General features: G+C 41.7%; 2 protein-coding genes and 2 pseudogenes across 2 annotated transcripts; all 4 read left to right on the top strand.

The window, feature by feature from the left end:
• The first annotated feature begins 5,467 nt into the window (after positions 1-5,467).
• Positions 5,468-7,115, top strand: LOC127106490 (protein ANTHESIS POMOTING FACTOR 1-like; annotated as a pseudogene).
• Positions 7,116-7,924: 809 nt separating this feature from the next.
• On the top strand, positions 7,925-8,874 carry LOC127104126 (1-acyl-sn-glycerol-3-phosphate acyltransferase 2-like; annotated as a pseudogene).
• Positions 8,875-12,779: 3,905 nt separating this feature from the next.
• On the top strand, positions 12,780-13,763 carry LOC127104125 (uncharacterized). Its single transcript, XM_051041332.1, has 2 exons — positions 12,780-13,346; positions 13,455-13,763. Exons 1-2 carry the CDS (start codon positions 12,780-12,782, stop codon positions 13,761-13,763), a joined length of 876 nt encoding a protein of 291 aa, XP_050897289.1.
• Positions 13,764-14,974: 1,211 nt separating this feature from the next.
• Positions 14,975-16,255, top strand: LOC127104124 (uncharacterized). Its single transcript, XM_051041331.1, has one exon. It carries the CDS (start codon positions 14,975-14,977, stop codon positions 16,253-16,255), a length of 1,281 nt encoding a protein of 426 aa, XP_050897288.1.
• The last annotated feature ends 4,392 nt before the right edge of the window (positions 16,256-20,647 follow it).

Here is a 20,647-nt window from a genome sequence, read left to right as displayed (position 1 = left end):
TGATATTCGTAATCATTTTATTAGAGAGCTAGTGGAAGATAAAATCATAGTCCTAGAGCATGTTGCTACTGAAATGCAGTTAGCTGATATCTTTACAAAGGTCTTGGATGCAAATCAATTTGAATCTCTAAGAGGGAAATTAGGGATTTGTATTTATGAGAATTTGTAGCAATTAATTTGGAGTGGAAAAGGTAATAAAAATATTGTATGTCCACTTAAAATAAAGTGCCCCATTTATGGTAAATCATCACCTAGTATTGGAAATTCCATCTATTGCCTTTTCACACGCAACCTCTACTCAAACATTTCCAACTTCCTGCAACTTCATAAAACTTCTCTGCTATGGCAACTGAAACCTTTCCACAAAAACAACAAGATGTCACAACATCCAACACCATCTGGTTCTAAAACTACCAAACCTACTCACAAAGATAGAATGCCTTTTATGGACTTTCTTGATGAAGATATTTTGGACGTGATTCCCCTATCTGTCATTCCAGGCGAAGCTCCTGGCTCATCCACCACTGCATGCCCTACTCAAGGTAATAGTTCTAATATCCCCTCCAGCTCTACTCATACTCCTAGTTCTAAGAACGACATGCATCACACTGATCGTGTCATAAGAAACCTAGTCACTAGGATTCTCAATGAAGGACATTCTGTAAAAGGAGTTTCTACTCCTCTATCAAGAAGGGACCCCTCTCCTGAGGTTGGACCTCATAATGAGAAGGATGATGATTCCTCTAGGTCTGAAAAAGATATGGCTGCTGAAGGTTTGTGCTCTTTAGGGCAAACTTTGTCTGGTAAGAAATCTGTGGCATCAACTACTGCCAATGCTTCACAGTCTAAGAAGCATGATTCTACAAAGAAGCTGATTGACCTAGAAGTTGATAGTTCGGATGATCAAGATGATAGCTTGCTTCATCATTTGAAGTCTAGTGTGGCTAAGAGGATGAAGACCAGAAAGGGTAGGTCTGTGGCTGAAATGATGTCATCCAAAACTGCTAAGAAGACTACTGTTGTAAGCCCCTCAAAGTCTTGGAGCAAAGTTGAGGTGAAGATGAGGAAAGTGAGAGAAATTTCTGAGTCAGTTGAAGATGTTGAAGAAGATGTCCCTGACATCTCCCCTGTCAAGAGGACAACTGTTAGGAAGTCCCCTATAAAAGTTGATGTTGTACACCTGGATAATATTTCTTTCCATCTTGAAGATGGAACAGCAAAATGGAAGTTTGTAATCCAAAGAAGGGTGGAGGTGGAGAGAGAATTGGGCAAGGATGTTGTGGAGGTTAAAGAGGTCATGGACCTGATTAAAACTGCTGGATTAATGAAAACTGTTGCTGAGTTATCTCAGTGTTATGAAGGATTGGTTAAAGAATTTGTGGTCAACATTCCTGAAGACATTGCTGATAAAAACATCAAAGAATTTTGTAAAGTGTTTGTAAGAGGGAAATGTATCACATTTTCTCCAACTTTGAATAACAAGTTTTTAGGAAGAGGAACAGAAGGTGCATGTGAACTGGAAGCCACGGATAATGAGGTCTGTAGGGAAATCACTACAAGACAGGTGAAGGAGTGGCCTATCAAGAAGCATCTCCCTGCTGGGAAGTTGACTGTGAAATATGCTATATTGCATAAGATAGGGTCAGCAAATTAGGTGCCAACCAACCACATCTCTACAATTTCAAATGCCCTTGGAAGGTTCATCTTTGCTGTTGGAACCAAGCTGAAATTTGATTATGGTAGATTTATGTTTGAACAAATTGTCAAACATGCTTCTACAAATGCAGTAAAGCTGCCCATGACTTTTCCCTCAATGATTTGTGGGATTATCCTGAGCCAGCAACCTGGAATTCTGAGCACAAATGATCTTCCTAGTAGAAGAAAACCTCATCTATCAGTTCATTACAAATTGTTTGAAGGCAGTCATGTCGAAGACATTGTCATGACATCTGCTGTGAAGAAGCCAGCCTCAAAAGGTGGTCTTATTGCTGAACTGAAAGAAACTTGTAAAGAATTGGATACAGGGATAAGGGTAGCAAAATCCAGGAAAGAAGCTTTGGAGGCTCTGATTGAAAGCTTGGAGCAAGCTGATAGAGAGAATGTTGGACAGGCCAAGGAAATAGAAGCCCAAACCTCTAGTGAGAGGTCTGAATCTAAAGATGAAACAAGTGGCAGTTCTGGTTCTGATGCTAATGAAGATGCAAGCTCCTCTGACTAGTTTTGTTGAAGTTGTCCCCCACTCTTCTGATGGTGTGCTGTGATGGATGTTCTGGTGGTTCTTTTGGCAGTCATGCATTGATATATTTTTCTGTTTTTTTGGTTTTTCTGGATTTTTATCTCAGCTTGTATAGTTGTGTGTGTTCTGGGATCTGTAACACTTAACAATCTGCTTTGACATTCTGTGTGACATTCTGTTTGGCTAAATAGACATTTCATTTGTCTCTTTGGTCTCTTTTGGCTAAAAAGGGGGAGAAGTAGCTAAAGTAGCTATGCTACAGATGATGTTACAGATGTATGTTGGAGATAATCTGTTTACTACAGGTTATGTTGAAGGTGATATTATATGGGGAGGTGTATGTTACAGGTGATGTTAAAGAGGAGAAGTGTTATGTCTGTGTTGAGCAGACTGAGGGGGGGGGGGGGGTGGAGCACAAGCGCATGTGTGTTTAATATGTGTTTACTAGTTGCTATCTTAGCTAGTAATGTGTGTTTTATTACTTCTGTTGCTAAATTGACACTGTGATTATTCTCTTGTGAAACAAATGATCTGATGTATGTTTTAGCCAAAATTTGTCAAAGGGGGAGTTTGTTGGTTCTATGTGTTGGCATCAATTTTGGTAAAACCTAGAGTTTTCACAAGTTGTCACAAGTGTTGTCTTGACATGAGATAACAGGTTCCTGTAGGGTGTTTAAAATGTGGGTGTGCAGAATTTAGCTGAGATGTCAGACCCGATGTCAAGACATCTGTATACAAAACATTCAGTCTGAATGTTATGTATTTTGTGATTGCGCTTTTTATGCTAATCTATGTGTGATTGATGAGAAGATTGAACGCGCCATGCAATCAGTAATTAAAACCAGAGTGATTTATTTTCCAACAAGATATGATCAGCTGTCATAAGAAGATACGAATGGAAAATAGTTTTAGGGTTTTATGATGTCCAAGCCTAGCCAAACGCTTCTATAAAAAGGGCATGGAAAACCTGGTTGTAACACACAAGAAATAACGAACGAAATAGTGAGAGAGAATAAGGGTTTTAGTCTTGTGTGGTCGTGTGTATTGTGAGTCATTCATTCATCCATTGATGATTGAATTGGACTGACTTTTGAGTTGTAATTTGTCCACTCTAAGCTTTGAAGCATGAATGTGTGTTTACTTGGTTGAAGCTTTTAAGCAAGATCAAGTATGTGTTCTAGAAGAGTGTCTTCCTTCATTGTAATATTTGTTTTTACATCACTGCTGTGATTGAGAGGGAGTGAGTAGGATCTCTTATCTAAAAGTTCTTAGATAGAAGTCACACGGGTAGAAACTAGGTGAAAAGACTGTAAGTTGAAGTTGTTTACTGAGAGTCTTTGACCTAATTCTGTTTAGTGGATTTCCTTCCTGGCTTGGTAGCCCCCAGACGTAGGTGAGTTTGCACCGAACTAGGTTAACAATTGCTTATGTCACTTGTACTACTGTTCTTTATCTTTTATCATGTTTATATTATTCAGATATTAGTGTCGTGACATTACCTTCGACATCTCATATCTGATACCAGAATTTCAAGTTTGGATAGAGAAATCTTCGGAATCACATTGAGGGAATGTAAGACCCCAATTTTGACCCTAAGATCCCTAATTCTATCTCATCATTTGTATTAGCTTTCAGATCACACCTTGGCATCCTCCTTACCCCTTATTCATTGGGTTTGCATTGGGAAAGATCACCAAGCACATTTGATTGTGTCATACTTTATTTTCTTTTGTTTACTAACCAAAACACCAAAAATAAGTCTATGTATGGATTTGTTTCTTTTATAGGTAGTGTGTGAATCCACATATGCCATATCAAGCTTACAACTAGGGTTTAAGACCCTCATAACAAGAGATCAATCACGGAATGGCTCACCATTGGTTCTAAACATCATATATGGATCCCCATGTTCTTCATTTATCATTTTGATCAAAAATTCATCAAGAGTTTGAAGCTTGTTTGCCTTAGAAACCCTAATTCATTTGGGTATCTTGTCTGACTTCCTTGTCATACCCCAAAATTCACCTACCTTTCACAAAGTTCATCTAGGTCACTAACCTTAATCATATGCATATCCTTGTATTCATTCATTTCACCTGCATATTCATTGGTCCAATACAAGAGGACGGGTACCATGGATTCAAAGTCTTGTGCTTGCACCTAGTGAGGGTTAGGGTTTCTCCGCAGACAAAGGTGGCTCCATCAGCCAAACTTTAATTTGAGGTATCTCTTGAAGCCTATGTACATGCTCAGCATTGAAGATTCAACTGTGACTTCTGGGTGAAGAAAAACCCTAATTTGGGATCCTCACTTGATCATGGTTGCCACAAACACCGAATAATGTCCCACGCCCTTGGGGTTGGCTTCCTAACCCTAATTTCATCCGATCATTCCTTTGTGGCTTGATTCTTTTGCTTGGTCAAGGTTCATTTAGTAACCTTTAGTGCATGAGCCTTTCATTTTGTTCTCTTGCCATGGATCATAGGTTCTTGGTTCCACCATGTTCATCTATTCCACAACACTTCACCTGATCATCTCGTCATCCCTAGCCCCTAGCTTCACAACGCCTTTCTTGGGTCCACTTCATCTAGTCATCCCAAGTGCATGGTCCGTTCATGGTTTGTTTTCATCTGGTCATAGATCATAAATCCACTTCATGCCATTAGTGTTTGATCCATGGGTCTTTGGTCATGTCATAGTCATTGTCCATTTCGACCCTTGTTAGGTCCATGGTTCATTCACAATTGGTATCCATTGGTTCATGTTGATATGGTTCATTCATTATCTTCCATTAATCCATGTCCGTATCCAATCCAAGTATTTTTCATTTCAATACCAAACCATACAAGATCATTCAAACAACAAATTCATTCATTCAATGTAAATTTCACTCATATAATTTCAAATTCCATTACATAAGTCATACGAAGGGTCCGTACATTGGAAAAATTACAAAAAAATAAAACTTTGACCAAATGTTGACTTTAGTCAACAGTTGACTTTTTGGTCAACTTTGACCAAAGTCAACCCACCTTTTTCTAAGCCTAGTCCTAAATTTCTATTCTCTTATCCTTTAACATCCCATTCAACGTTGCTTCATGTGCAAGCTCGCATGGACTTTCGCTTGGGACCATTTCCATGGGATATTCATGTTGCCCTTATTTGAAAACTTGAATTCAATGCCAATGGCGTACGGCAGCCCTGCAAAAACATCCATGAACCCATCCACACATTAGAATTCATTCAAGTGCCAAACCAAAATCAATTCACCAATGGACAAGCATTCATCTCATCATAAACACTAAGCTACAAACTGAAGAAGAAGCTCACCACTTCCCGAGTGAATCCCAACGAGTTTATACAAAGTAGGAATCGATGTGTAAAAGGAGTGTGAGAAGTTGAGTCAATCACCGTTTGTGCGCGTCTTTGCTCAGCTCTCAGTTCATCGTCGAGGATGACGATATCACTTTCAGAGCTCGACGACAACATCGTCCACACCAGGTCTATTGGAGCAATTTTCTCCGACTTCGTTGGGAAGATATATTCAATTGGTTTCTATCGTAAGGATGATTTACTTGTCATAGCTAGTGAGGATGACTCAGTGCGCCTCTATGACATTGCTAATGCTAAGTTGTTGAAGACCACTTATCATAAGAAACATGGTACTGATCAAATTTTCTTTACTCATCATCCAAGTTCTGTCATATGCTCTGCAAGGTACAATTTGGAGTCTACTGGAGAATCGTTGTGGTATTCATCACGGTATGATAACCGCTGTCTACGGTACTTCGAAGGGCATAAATAGATAGTTGTTTCTCTCTGCATGTCTCCTATCAACGATAGCTTCAGGCCTGGTCTTTGCCGTAGCAACGGAAGGGGAAGCTATAAAGATATTCACGCTCATACAACAAGGGTCCCTTCGACACCATTCTCGTGGGTGGTGATAAAGCTGAAGTTTGTGATATTAAATTCAGCAATGATGGAAAATCAATGCTTCTGTCTATAACTAATAACAATATACGTGTTCTTGATGCATATGGAGGAGATAAGCATTGTGGGTTCAGTTTGGAACCACGTCATGGCACCTCAACAGAGGCAACATTTACCCCAGATGGGAGGTATGTAGTGACAGGTTCAGGAGGCGGGACCATGCATGCTTGGAGTATTGACAGGAAAAGTGAGGTAGCATGTTGGAGTAGCCATATTGGCGTGCCTTGTTGTTTGAAATGGGCTCCTCGGCGGGCCATGTTTGCAGCTGCCTCAACTGTTCTCACATTTTGGATACCAAACAATTGAACCAAAGCTGTTGGCGGTGTGAGCATGAGTGGCGGAAAGATATTTTAGTCGCTACCAAGTGGCTATCAGCGGTGTCTCCGTATAGGTGGATTTCACCCAAATCCGGTGTTCCTGCCAATTCAAAGTCAGTGTTTGAGAAAAAACTTCACTTCACCAACATTTAAAACAAACGGCAACAACAACTATACATCACCTTCGTTCCTGTTCAGCAGCATACAAGGCATGACGTAACCATACCGGTTTCACGATTTCTTCTCGCATATGTGAACTATCATACACCTTCTACACAACCATCAAACTAGGTCGTTCACCTACAATAAGAGGATTGCAAAGACATACATATGAGCTTCATCCGCCATATTCCGTAATAGTATCTATGACAGTTCACCTTGCTGCAACATGACCAAGACCTTATTAATCCAGCGGAACCAATGAAGTTCTACACATGCATCATGCCGCAAAATACATCTGTACCGGCAGAGCTACCCGCCAACGTCTTATTTTCCACACTGCCCCACAAATTGAAATAAGTTAACCATCATAAGCAACTCACGCTGTAATCGTTAACCAATCATGACAACAAGATAGAACCGAACCGATAACAAACCGCAACAAATTGCCATGCTTGTAGTTGGTACACGGGGGATGTCCAGCCATCTGTTGCTATTGGGAAACGCCTGTAGGCAGACGGCCACTGGTGCTTGCAGGGTACATGGTCAGGAATAAAGGCTTCTTGCCATCAGGACCTGCAGAAATAGCCAACAGTAGGTCAGATCGGTAGTGTAGGAGTTGATAAAAAAGCATCATCATAACCAATCATTCAACAGTGATCAGTATACCGGTAAGACTCACCAAACACTTCATGGGATTGAGATACATGATTGTGGTCATAAAGCTGGTCTTAACGGTGTTGCTAATGGAGCTCTAAAATCCGGCTCAGTAAGAATTCCTCGACACAACCTTCTAAATCGTTCTGGAGATGTCTCCCGTGATGGGTAGCACACAAGTACCATTCCCTCGGTCAATAAACGGTTTAGTGTAACTCTTGGGGAACTTGTTGGTTGTAAGGAAGGCCTCACATATTCTCCCGTAAGTGTCCTCAAAGCTGTATAGCAGTTCGAAGATAGCTAAAGAAAATTCTGCATTGCCACAATTATTGAAGTACCGGCCATAAGGCTGCAGCACAACCGACACGTGAGCACTGCTATAAAATCCTGCAAATTCAGCAGCAACAAGGATTAGTTGAACCGGTTCATAAATCTACAGCATTGATCAATCCCACACTACAACAAACCATTTATAAACATACAACTTCCATAACCATAATCCATTGAAATTGAGATTGAAACTGAAATTGAAAATTGATAAAGTAAATTAAATAGTACCATTATTATGCCAATTTCACCTGCATCTGTGATCGTCCTATTGGGTCTTCCTTTCTTCGCTTCCGGTCTCATCGTTAACCTTATTCAGGCGACCTGCTACGTGACTGTGCGGCCGGTTTCGAAGAATTTTTACAGACGGATCAACAGGTTTGTGGCAGAACTTCCTAGGCTCGAGCTTGTTTGGATTGTTAATTGGTGAGCTGGAGTCAAGATTCAAGTATTTGCAGATCCTGAAACCTTTCATTTAATGGGTAAAGAGCATGCTCTTGTCATATCCAATCACGAAAGTGATATCGATTGGCTTGTTGGATGGACTATAGTTGAGCGTTCAGGTTGTCTTGGTAGCACCCTTGCTGAGATGAAGAAATCGTCAAAGTTTTTGCCGGTTATTGGTTGGTCAATGAGGTTTTCTGCGGAACTCGCTTTACACAGGCCAAACTATAAGCCGCTCAGGAATATGCAAATTCCACAAAATTCTCATAACAAGGTCGTCATCACAGAACCGTTGAACCACACTCTTCAACCGAATCGCGCAAGAATCCGAAGTCGAATCCAGAGATCAAAACTATATTCACTGACCACAGTTGTTCAGTGTCAAATAGAGTGCGGGCATCTACGCTTGTCAACCTTCCTGCCGCAGCTGTTGCAAGGCCTTCGTCTTTTGTTCCGCTTGGAGTACATTGTAAACGAGTCCACTTCGCGTATCAAAGAACTCACCCATGGATTGAGCTGGAGAACTACTATCCTGTGTCGACTTCGCATAAAGGACCTTTGTTTCTAACCTGCACAAAGAAGGCAACATTAATTCTCAACAAAACTTCACCAAGAGGGAGCTTCGAACCAAGGCATCTGGAACCTTCCCTAAGGCTCCCTTGGAACTGAACCAGCAATGGAATCAACGCGAACTATCTAACATAACTCGTTCAATGAGGGGGAAGCTTTGAGTTAAGGCACACCCTGCAGGAAATCCGTTCAGAAAAGTAACCCCAAATGAGAATGAATTTTAAACTGAAAAGAAATTAAATTAAAATTCATTTTTAACCTTGAGTCCATTTCCGATTCATTGCCAGCTAATCCTAACAAACTTTTTGAGAATAACCGTTTTCTACATCTGAGTTTCATTGGAAGTGAATTTCAACTGGAGTCTCTAACGGAACCTCAGGCTACAAATCACTTCACGATCACAATTTCAGGGGTTTTTTCACTATCATCTTCATCGCCCTCAAGAATCCGCAGAGTTTTCACACTCTCTCAACTCAACCCTCACCTTCATCCTTCACAACATCAATCCTCGGTTCGTCCACTGAAGAAGAAGAAGATCAAAGAGAGAAGAAGAGGGAGACAGAGTCACTACCTGGGAGAAGAGATTTCACCGTCACAGTCGCCGTCTACGGTAAGGTCAGTTCCAAATTCTTTTTTTTTCTTCAGATTGTTGTCGCTGTAATATAAAGAGGATGTAGGCAGATCGGAGCTCTAATCCCGGAGCTCCGATTCTAAGAGAGTGGCGACGGACATAGGTTTTTTCCAGTTAGGATTTCTAAATATCTCTTGCCGATGTGAGAAAATCTGGAAGGAAGTAGAGATTTCTCTGTCATATTCATGATCCACGCCTTGAGTCGGGTAGTACGTAGGATCACATTGAATTTAATCCACCGTCGCCCGCCAAGGACCGCCTCTGGTCCGGCGGAGTATATAATCAGAGATTCAGAATCAGGAGTTGACGGCGAGGCTACAGATGTATATAATTCGGATTTGGGGGAGTCGCCGCCGCCGGAGGCGATTTATGGCGCGGCGACTCATGGTGGTTCATCTGAGATGAGTTCCAGATAACGTTAAGGCAGGGCGCGCATTTTTGAAAACTTTGTTTACACTCACGCGCCAATCAGAAGTCTCCACGTGTGGTGGTTGACTATTACCTTAGCTCATGATATGTGGGCTCAATGCTCGGGCCTTAGCAATTCGTGGCCATTATCCTAGATTACCTTCTACACCCCCTGTACTGTGACTGTATTCCCATGGGCCTCTGGCCTTTAGGCCCATGCGCCTGGAATTGCTTCCTGCACCATATTCCAAAATCAAACCCCCTGGCCATTTTTTGTGTGCATATTTTTATTTTGTACAATTTCTTTCTTATTCTTTTTCATAATATTTCTTTATTCTTTTTACCATTTTCATGATAATTATTTTGTCATTATGCTTAGAAATAATAAGAGATGATTAATTCTCATTGTGTACATGATTTAGGATTAACATGTATAGATTTTAATTACTTTGTTAATTCACCTTTTAACCAAATTAAAAAGATAGTTCCATATTAATTTTGGTTTGTTTTGATCCATAATTCTTTGTGGTTTTAATTCAATTAATATGATATGTTTAGAATTTCATTTGATTTTCCATGTTAATTTTCATATACACGATTAATCTCATTATGACTTGGTTACATTTTGTTTGTGGTTAATGGACAAATTGAAAATTCCATTTCAATTTAATTTGGTATATGTTTGTTAATCGTGATCACTATATCACATCATTCTATCATCATACCATCTCATTCACTTGAATTAGCATTTTAATTCTGTTTTATTAATGCATACTAACCACTTGTTTTTTTTTATGGTGACATGTGAATGAGAGATCCAAACATCTTCCAAGTTATTCCTTTTATTTTATTCAATAATTTGTAAAGTGTAGTTTTCTTCTCATGTCTTTGTGTTTTATTTTGTGGGTTCCCCCCATTGTGGGTTAAATGTCCCCCCTCCCTTAGTCCTGTAATAGCTTAGCTTTATTGTTTTCTAGTTAGCTCACTATGCATGTTAATAACCAAGATAAAATACAAAACCATAAACAAAGCATTTCAAAAGAAACAAAAGAAACTTGATCCAACGTCAAGTTGTTTTTCCGAATGAAACTCACCCCATTGCAACATGAATGCTTGATCCAACGTCAAGCATTCTCCATCCACTCCAAGATCCATCATTTACATCTCTTCTCCATTCTCTTCTAGACCTTATCCTATCTCACCTCCACTTTTCACTCACTATTTTCCTAATAAATTCAAACACTTGATTCAACGTCAAGTTTCTTTTTCGAAACATTTTCATAACAAATTGGAATGCAAATGGGGTGTACGTGTTTGTACACAACATTCAAGCAATTGGGTTGTCGGCCGTACCTAGCCTGAGGACCTGACACTTGAGTTTCCCCTTTAAAATATCTAATGATTCAAACAAGTTAAATCTAGGCGCTATGAGGAAGAAAAACAAATAGTTAGGACTCCATTGTCCTCTCGACTCCCAAGTACTTTGATCGTTGACTGTACTTAGACAAGGGTTAGAGACTTGTGCCACTCTAAGTTCCAACGATTAAACTTGCCAAACTCCTTTCATAATCAAATCTCTTTTTGGACGAAAAAGAGTGGTTAGGATAACTTATCCTCTCAACTCCCAAGTTATTGGACCGTTGACTGTATCTAGTCAAGGGTCTAATGCTTGTCTTCATGCATAAAATCGACCCTAACAAATCAAATCATCTTTTGCCTTAGTGCACTCTCTTCAAAACCTTTCAATAAGGACATGTTACTTCCGTTCTACCGTGAACGAAACTTAAGCATCCATGTGTGAGCAAGTAATGTTTAACTGCTAGAGTGCGAACCAAGCATCTCCACTTTACCGCAAACAAGCAAGTACTTTCCGCTCCCATGACAGAGTATACAAGCAAGTGAACAATAGCGCGCGAACGTCAATACTATTCAGTAAAAATGACCAAACAAATACACCATTTGTGAGCCAAACTGCGAAGCTCTGATTTCCCTATTGCACATATGGGGATACGTAGGCACGAGGGCTCAAATCCTCGGCGAGCACACTAACTTAAAACTTATTTTCTCTCCCACCTTATTATCTCATCTCATTCCTAATAGCAAGCAACTTACAGATAAATAAACATCCATATGTATTTGATACGGGCAAGTGGTTCCCATGGAATACCATGGATGTGAGGGGTGCTAATACATTCCCCTTGTATAACCGACTTCTGAATCCGCTATTGGTTGCGAGACCGTTCCTCTCATTTGGGGTTTTATCGCTATTTTCCCTTTCCTTTGGAATAAATAAAATCCGGTGGCGACTCTGCATTTTTCGCGGCGCTTCAGTTGGCGACTCTGCTGGGGACAATATGAGGTTCCCATAAGCGAGTCAAGCCTAGCTTTCCTGTATCCTTTTCTTGGATTGTTTACTTCTGTTATTACTTGCTTTATTTATCCATGTCTATTATATATTCTTGCTATATATTATCTTCCTCTGATCTTGTGGGATAAGTAGTATAAAGCGAGAAGCCTAATACACAGGCTTAGGGAGTTCACCTAAGATAGGAGGGTTATTCGTATTGACCCGTCGTACGTAGTTGTCTTGAGGGGGATGTATGAAGACCCCGCTTGGAGTAGATTCTTTTTGGAGTTTGGTTGGCACGTGAGTCATATTCGCGTTGACGACCATTCTTCCGAATAGGGTCCATGACTCCGAGGACCTTTAGACAATCCTTGGCTTTTGAGGTTGAAAGGAAACTTCACTTAGAGGAGGTCATCCCAAAAGTGTTGTTGGCCCACAAGTATTTTGTGTCGACGACAACACTTTCGCCTCATGACTCGTGAATCTAAGCATCTTCAGAAGTCTTAGTACTCACCTCGTGAGGGTATATGGGTTTCTTGCAGGGAAACTTAAACTCCAACACACCTTGAATCTACCGTGATCCTGTCCTCTTGTAGCATATGCATTCATAACATATTGCATTTTGCATACATACATTGGCCCTTATTCTCGGAGAACCCTAAAGGTTTGTGATTGTGCAGTAAACATTTCAAGATGGGCTCAGAAAGAAGGAATACCCTTCCACTCAAGTTCAAGCTTCCTAGAGTGGATACCCTGATAACTCTCTGTAACAAGGTCACTCCTTGCAAGAAGAACAACTTCATCTGCAGATATGGGCGGATCCTCAATCTCATTACTACTTCGTTAGAAGTCTCAGCTCTGGTGGCCTTATCCCAGTATTATGATCCACCTCTCAGATGTTTCACATTCCAAGACTTCCAGTTGGCTCTAACTATTGAAGAGTATGAGAGACTCCTAGGTTGGTATGTGAAGGACCACCCTCCATTCACTAAGTTGGGCGAACCATTGATTCCTGAATCCGTCGCTGAAGCACTCCATCTACCTATTGAAGAGGTCTCCCTTGTTCTGGGACCTAGGGGGTTTGCTAGAAAGTTCTTGGAAGAAAAGGCATGGGCCTTGGAGAAAGAGGGGAAATGGCTTCCTTTCAGTGCCATCCTTGCTCTACTGATTTATGGAGTCGTCCTGTTCCTAAATGACGACGACTACATAAACCACTCCATCATCAGTGTGTTCGTGTTTGGGAATCTTGTCCCTGCATTGGTATCTGATGTGTACTACTGATTGCACACTAGGCATGAGAAAATAAAGGGTGTTGTGTTGAGCTGTGCTTCACTGTTGTATACTGGACTCATATCTCATATGCCTCAGAATGGGCCTTGGGTGGACTTCCTGAAAGATTTGAGGTGGTCCCAGAAGTTTGCTTCTCTCACCGTCGAAGCTTTGGTTTGGTACCTTCCTGCATCCAACGTAGAGCAAGTGATCATGAGCTGTGGAGACTTCCCAAATGTGCCACTCATGGGTCCACGAGGTTGCATCAACTACAACCCTTCGTTGGCCCTGAGACAATTGGGATACCCAATGGAGAATGAAGCAAGAGTTGAACTATTGAAGGACTTCATCTTTCCTAATGTGGGAACAGAGAACCCAACTTTTTTGCAGAGGGGTAAGAGAACTTAGACCCAGATTCATCGCAAAGGCAGAGAGCTAGGGAAGCGTCATTGCCGAGCTAAAGAGCCGTACCGCCAATGGATGGTGCAAAGGGCCAAGGAAGTTAAGATGCCATATAGTGTGGATGTCCCTATTCCTTCTCCAGAACCAGAACCAGTACATGCTTCTAAGGAAGAAGTGGATGCACTGAAAGCAACTATGGCACAGTTGACCAAAGAAAATGAGGACTTGCGTTCGAAGCTTCATGCATTGGATAAAGACCATGCTAGGCTGAAAAGGAAGAGTGAGGAGGACCTCGAGCTTTTGTCAGAAAGCAGAAAGAAGGCTAAAATTAAGGAAGATCTCAAAGAGAAATACCAAGAGGGTTTAGCTCAAGCAGATATGGGGTTGAGTTCTCTCCGCAAACAGCTGAAACAGACGGAGAAAGAACGAGGGGACAACCACTATTGGTTCGAGTTGGTTGTCAAGGAGAAGAAGGCATTGAGAGATGCGTCTGACCTGGAGATTCAGGATCTCAAGCTTGCCCTCTGCGAGGCCAAGGCCAAGATAGATGTGGAACGTCACCTCAAAGAGGAGGCAATAAGGGTTTCTTATGTTACCCCTCAAATGTGAAAGGAGAAGTGTCGCCAGGTTGAGATTGCCATCGCAAGTGTCGAACACTGGAAAGGCCGTTTTTCTTCTTTGAAGAATGAGAGTTTGGGTTGGCTCAAGGAAAAGACTAAGATGAATAGCCTTCTCGACACCTATGCTGGATCTATCAACTTGCTGCAACCTGCAGCCGCTCTATACCGAGCCAAGTATGATTTCTTGGCAAGGTTCTGCAATGAATTGACCCAAGAAGTTCCTTGGAAGCTACAGGATGCCCTAGAGGACGCTGATGAGAAGACCACTCCCCACTCCATACTCGAATTCCTTTACCTTTGTGACCAAATGATGAAAAGGTTCAAAGTTGAGTTGAAGGAGATGAAGGACCGAAAAGCAAAACGCGTCATTTGAGCATAGATCCATGTTTTCTTTTCCACGTTTTGAATTACTTTACTTGATGCTTTTGTAATTGTAATATCAAATTCATGAATAAAGTTGCTTGATTTGAGTGAAGTCGGTATTCCAACCTTTTACGTCTATTCTATAATGCTTTACTGTCGCATCACGAATCATATAAGGTTTCCCCGAGAATAAAAAAAATGAACGAACATGCATCATGCATCAATCATTTATCCATGCATTTCATAATATATCCAGTTGGTCTCACCATCATTTTGGCTTTTCATTCAGTACCTCTCGTCGTCAAGCTGACTTCCTACTTCTACAACACCCGAGCTAAGCAAAAGATAGCTATGGAAAGGATTGAGCAAAACCAGACTGCCATGCAAAAGGAGATGGATCTAGTGAGGGCCCAACTAGGGCAACTCATGGACATCATGCAGAACGTCATCCATCGACAAGAAGAGAATCGTCAGGCTAACCCAGGGGCCAATGTCAACATGAACGCTGCTAATCCCATCATAGGGAATGGGGTCCCGATCGCCAATCAAACCCATGTAGAAGGGATGCCTAACAATCCAAATGTTGCTAACACTTACCATGTCCCTATCCATGGGGGTTCCCAAGCTGGTACAGAGGACCACGACAGAGACTTCTTCATGCATAGGAACGAGTCAGTGTACGAACCTTTCGGGCCACCACAGAATGAGCTTGAAAGGAAACTCAAGATGATGGACGAAAGAGTCAGAGCCATTGAGGGCCCTAACACCTTCGGGCTGGAGGCTGCAGATATGTGCTTAGTCCTATGGATCAAGATCCCAGATAAGTTCAAAGTACCCACCTTCGAGAAATATCAAGGAAATACCTGCCCCAAGACCCATGTCAGGTCTTACTGCAGGAAAATGGCTGCTTATTCGGGCGATGAAAAATTACTGATACATCTCTTTCAAGACAATCTTAGCAGAGCATCCCTCGAATGGAACATGCAGCTTGAACGCTCGCATGTGCGTTCTTGGAGAGAGTTAGATGAAGCTTTCTTGAAGCACTACCAGTATAACACTGACATGGCGCCAAATAGGACGCAACTTCAGAGCTTGGCTCAGAAATCTAAAGAATCCTTCAAAGAATACGAACAGCGTTGGAGGGACCTAGCTGCTAGGGTCCAGCCACCTATGCTTGAGAAGGAACCGGTTGATATGTTCATGGGGACACTTCAGGGGCCCTACTATGAGAAGCTGGTAGGGAGTACATCGGCTGGGTTCTCTGATCTGGTCATTGCTGGCGAAAGGATTAAGAGCGGTGTAAAGGCTGGAAAAATCCCGAGCCTTGCTAATGTTGCCAATGGGGCGAAGAAACCTTATAGTAGGTTTCCCAAGAAAAAAGAGGGAGAGACCAACGCTGCATCAACCTCCAAGGGGAAGGGTAAAGCTTACCGAACCCCATATTATCAAGCTCAGGGAAGCCAGGCCTCCGCCGTTCCCACTCCCACCAGGCTACAACGCAAATGTACGATGTGAGTTCAACACTGGGGCACCCTGTCGCAGCCTAAAAAAGGGAATGCAAAAAAAACAGCCGGCGAAAGAAATGACAGAAGAGTCGCTACCGTGCGTTATTTATCCCAAAGGAGGGAAGGAAACGCTCGAAGTAAACCTGGAAAAAGGAAAGGAAAAGACAAGGTCTCGCAACCAAATCTTGGGTTCGGGAGTCGATTATGCGAAGGGAAGGTATTAGCACCCCTACGCATCCGTAGTACTCTACGGGATCCACTCTTGTGGTTCTTTTCTAAAGGGTGTGGGTTTATCTAATGTACTGTTTACTAAAAGAGGGGTCAAAATAAAATGACTCGCACGGACGTCGCATCCACCGCATACGTATCTCATCTGAACATGAGAATCAGAGTCTTCGTAGCTCGGCTACCTACGGGTTAAAGAGGAGTGTGCTCGCTAAGACATCGCGTCTTATGCCTACGTATCTCATCTGGAATGAGAATCAGAGCAAGCCATAGTTCGGCTAACCTATTTTTGTTTGTTTTATGTTTTAGATGAACGACGTTACTATGCAATCTACCGGATGCTCGACCTTTGGAGACTTATTTGTCTGTAGTAGAAGGAGTTAACGTGTTCTTAGGAGAAGAAAAATCAATGAGTTTATTTGTTTTAGGAATGCTCATGCAAAAAAGGAAGTCCTAGACGAAGGAACCGTGCTACCATAATTGACCTGCAAGCGAGAGACTATACGAAGCCTAGCAACCCTATGGGGAGACGATCACACCATACAAAACAAACATGCATAAAGTAACCACACCAACAAGGGGGCTCAAACATACATGGGTAGGGCTTTAGTCAAGAGGGGTCATGTCAACCTCGACAAACAAGCCATGGAAAGGTAATCAAATGGGCTCTTAACCACTAACACTGAACGTCAGGGTGAGCAGATCAAAAGGGTAATGAGGATAAGACCTCGTAGCTCTTAACCCTGGACAGCGTGAGCTCATGACAAAAAGTGGGGATTCAGAAAGGGGGAATCCTCTCCACTGTCTGACCGGACAAAAGATCTTAGGCTTTTGTTCTGAAGCATCGACACGTAGTGCGAGCATAAAGAACGACATACTGAATAACGGGGGATTGACTACTAATCCCTTTTATCTGTCAATTACCTCTTTGTGGAGGTCTTTAGCACTGGTGCCTCTTCTAGGAGGTCTTTGGGCACAAAATTAAACACACACAAAAACATCGCCTCCTATCGAGGTCTTCCACCTAAGAAAGCGGTAAAATGCGGGAAGGATAAAGGGATCAAGAGATCTACCACATGGATAAAAATCCGAAGTAATAACAACTAAAGAAGCAAGAAACCCGGTGATCTCTCAAGCTGGCACCATCAAAGAAAACAGGTCAGCAAGGTAATCGGAATAAATCTCCAGCTGGTATCCCACAAATAAAGTGGAATACCAAGCAAGCTATCTCTTCAAGAGTCATGTGAGCCCTCACAAAAACTCAACAAACAGGTTAGAATAACAAGATGGGGTGCAATCAAGAGTTGCACCAAATCAGAATGTAACCACATGAATCATGCCATTAAAGTTCACATAAAGCTCACAAAAAGCAACCAAGGATAGGAGGCCTAAACCTCTTGTCAAACAAATGCATCAAAAGGGTATCAAAACTCAAAGTCAGGGGGTAAGGATCCACACATCAAGACATGACATACATATTAAAACATGTACCCGGATGCAATATAACAAACACGGAACATATTAGAGAGCAAACAAAAAAAAAACAACTACTGTCACGATCGCTACTGTCTCGTTTAGCGAAGCTTCACTGCAGGCTCGCCTAGCGATGGGCTAGCGAATGCCTGCGGGTTCTGGATTCTCTATTGATAACAATCCGATTTCAGAAACCCCAAACCCTATGGTATCCATCTCAGAAACGAAGTGATTAAACATTCAAGGTATTTTTCTCCACATTCATACACATCTAAACCCACATGCAAAACCTAACTATACCCACTCTCCCGGATTCAACCATAATACCTCATGCTTCAGAAATTTCAGATTGAAAGCGTAAAGTAATGGGAATAAGGCAAACCTGATTGGAGAGATCGAATGAAATTGAATTGCACGGCTGGGTTTGTAGAACAATCTTAGGGCTTATATGAGATGGAATGGGTTCTTTGCAGATGAGTTCCCTTCAGTCTCTGGAGGCTGCTCTGAATTAGTTAGAATCTCTCTCCTTTTTTCTTCTAGGGTAATAGGAATAGAATAGGGTTTGGCTCAATGAAATTTTCAGAATTTATACTCTGATTTTCGTGGCTTTGTGGACTCAAATGAGAGAGTCCAAGTCCAAAATCCTTTATGTTATTTTTTTTTTCAAAATGCGTAGGCTTCGCCTAGCGAAGAATCTGCTCGCCTAGCGAGCATGACAGTTCAGACTCTGGTGACTCGCTAGGCGAACCATTCTGCTCCCCTAGCGAGCATGACAGTTCAAGTCATCTTTCCAAATTTGTAACCTGTGCGCTGGACCTTTGTTCCTTCAAGAGTAGTATGTCGAATGATGAATAGACCCCATTTGAACATGTTGGAAGTAACTCAAGTCATTCCCTTGTGTTGACTGCTCACCCAGATAGAAACCACAAAGTGTCTTGGGTGATATTCAAGCTTCTTGGATCTAATTCTGATTGACATGATGAAATGCAATATGAAATGTTAAATGACCTAAAAATGAATGCATGAATAAGGAGGGCAAATTTGAGGTGCTACAGCTGCCTCTATTCAATCAACTGTGAACCTGAACGGATGAAAGCAGCGGCTATCAGACTTTCAAGGTAAATAGGGATTGAATACCAAAAGAACCGGAGAATTTGCACTCTGTAGGTGATGAATCAAAGAAAGCGAGGCCATTTATCAATGGCGGCTTCAAAACAAATTTGATATTTACCGATATCAAAGAAAGCGAGGCCATTTACCGATGGCGGCTTCAAAATAAATTGATATTTACCGATATCAAAGAAAGCGAGGCCATTTACCGATGGCGGTTTCAAAACAAATTGATATTTACCGATATCAAAGAAAGAGAGGCCACTTACCGATGGCGACTTCAAAACAAATTGATATTTACTGATATCAAAGAAAGCGAGGCCATTTACCGATGGCGGCTTCAAAACAAATTGATATTTACCGATATCAAAGAAAGCGAGGCCATTTACCGATGGCGGCTTCAAAACAAATTGATATTTACCGATATCAAAGAAAGCGAGGCCATTTACTGATGGCGGCTTCACTGGGGAGGAGCAAGTGAAACAAGACCAGACATTTACCGATGAATGGGAAGGAACTCGATGTTTACCGACATCGAATAAAGATGTTTATAAGTGAAACAAGACCAGACATTTACCGATGACTGGGAAGGAACTCGATGTTTACCGACATCGAACAAAGATGTTTACAGACACCAAGGAAAGAATACATTTATGAAACGAAACCATTTACCGATGGCGACAATGAAATACTCGATATTTACGGACCTCGAATATGCTGAGGAATCTTAAACGACAAAACCATTTACCGATGGTTAACAAGCGGCTTATGGTTACCGACATCTGAACGATGATGTTTACCGACACCAAAAAGGGAAGGACACACACGGGTGTTGACATAACGATTTTTTTTTGTAGACACCATGAGAGACATGCCATTTACTGATGGCCAACGATGGGAATTCGACGTTTACCGACATCGAAAGATGATGTTCGTCGACATCAAAGAAAAGCACAGACATTTACGGGGATTAGCACGACACTTACCGGTATCGCAAGGATGACATTTACAGATGTCAAAATAAGGAAGACACTTACTGGTGACTACACTGGGGAGAGAATCAAGCTATCCTTTCACGGATTGGTGGGAAAATAAATCTCACTGGGATTATCGATTCTGAATGTTGCCAAGAGCAACTGCTGCAAATGTGCTACACTGATGTTGAAAAATGATCTATCTCTTCCGGGGATACGATCCAATCTGATTTAATGCATGTATGCATATGTTTGAGTTTTCCATGGCGTAATGCTCCATACTGAATGGAAATGCTACGCGATTTGAGAATGCGAATGCAAATGATGATTACTACATGCAAGATGCAAAGGGAGAAAAAAACTCCTGCTGGGAAAGCAAATGATCACTTTACTGAGCATACAATTCTAATTTGATCTACCAACTCTGTGGGGACATACAACAATTCTGCTGAGGATACTTGCTGATCTGACATTCTCGGAACGGTAGAGAAACCAACTCAATTGGGGAGTCACTTGTTGGGAAAACACCAACCTCTCGACCATGCTGGGGAAACGAGTTCTGAACTCGACTTAGACGACCCAACTTCTTACCCGACTGAACAGTGTTGAAACAACAGGGT

The sequence above is a fragment of the Lathyrus oleraceus genome, chromosome 7 (assembly GCF_024323335.1).
Source record: "Lathyrus oleraceus cultivar Zhongwan6 chromosome 7, CAAS_Psat_ZW6_1.0, whole genome shotgun sequence".
NCBI classification, from domain to species: Eukaryota; Viridiplantae; Streptophyta; class Magnoliopsida; order Fabales; family Fabaceae; genus Lathyrus; species Lathyrus oleraceus.
This window is presented reverse-complemented; position numbering and strand designations above follow the sequence as displayed.

Bases quoted from the DNA above. Each gene is read 5' to 3' on its own strand.
- LOC127104125 (XM_051041332.1), top strand. From the start codon at position 12,780: ATGGGCTCAGAAAGAAGGAATACCCTTCCACTCAAGTTCAAGCTTCCT. The intron at 13,347-13,454 runs GTATCTGATGTG...CATATGCCTCAG, and splicing joins GGAATCTTGTCCCTGCATTG to AATGGGCCTTGGGTGGACTT.
- LOC127104124 (XM_051041331.1), top strand. From the start codon at position 14,975: ATGCATTTCATAATATATCCAGTTGGTCTCACCATCATTTTGGCTTTT.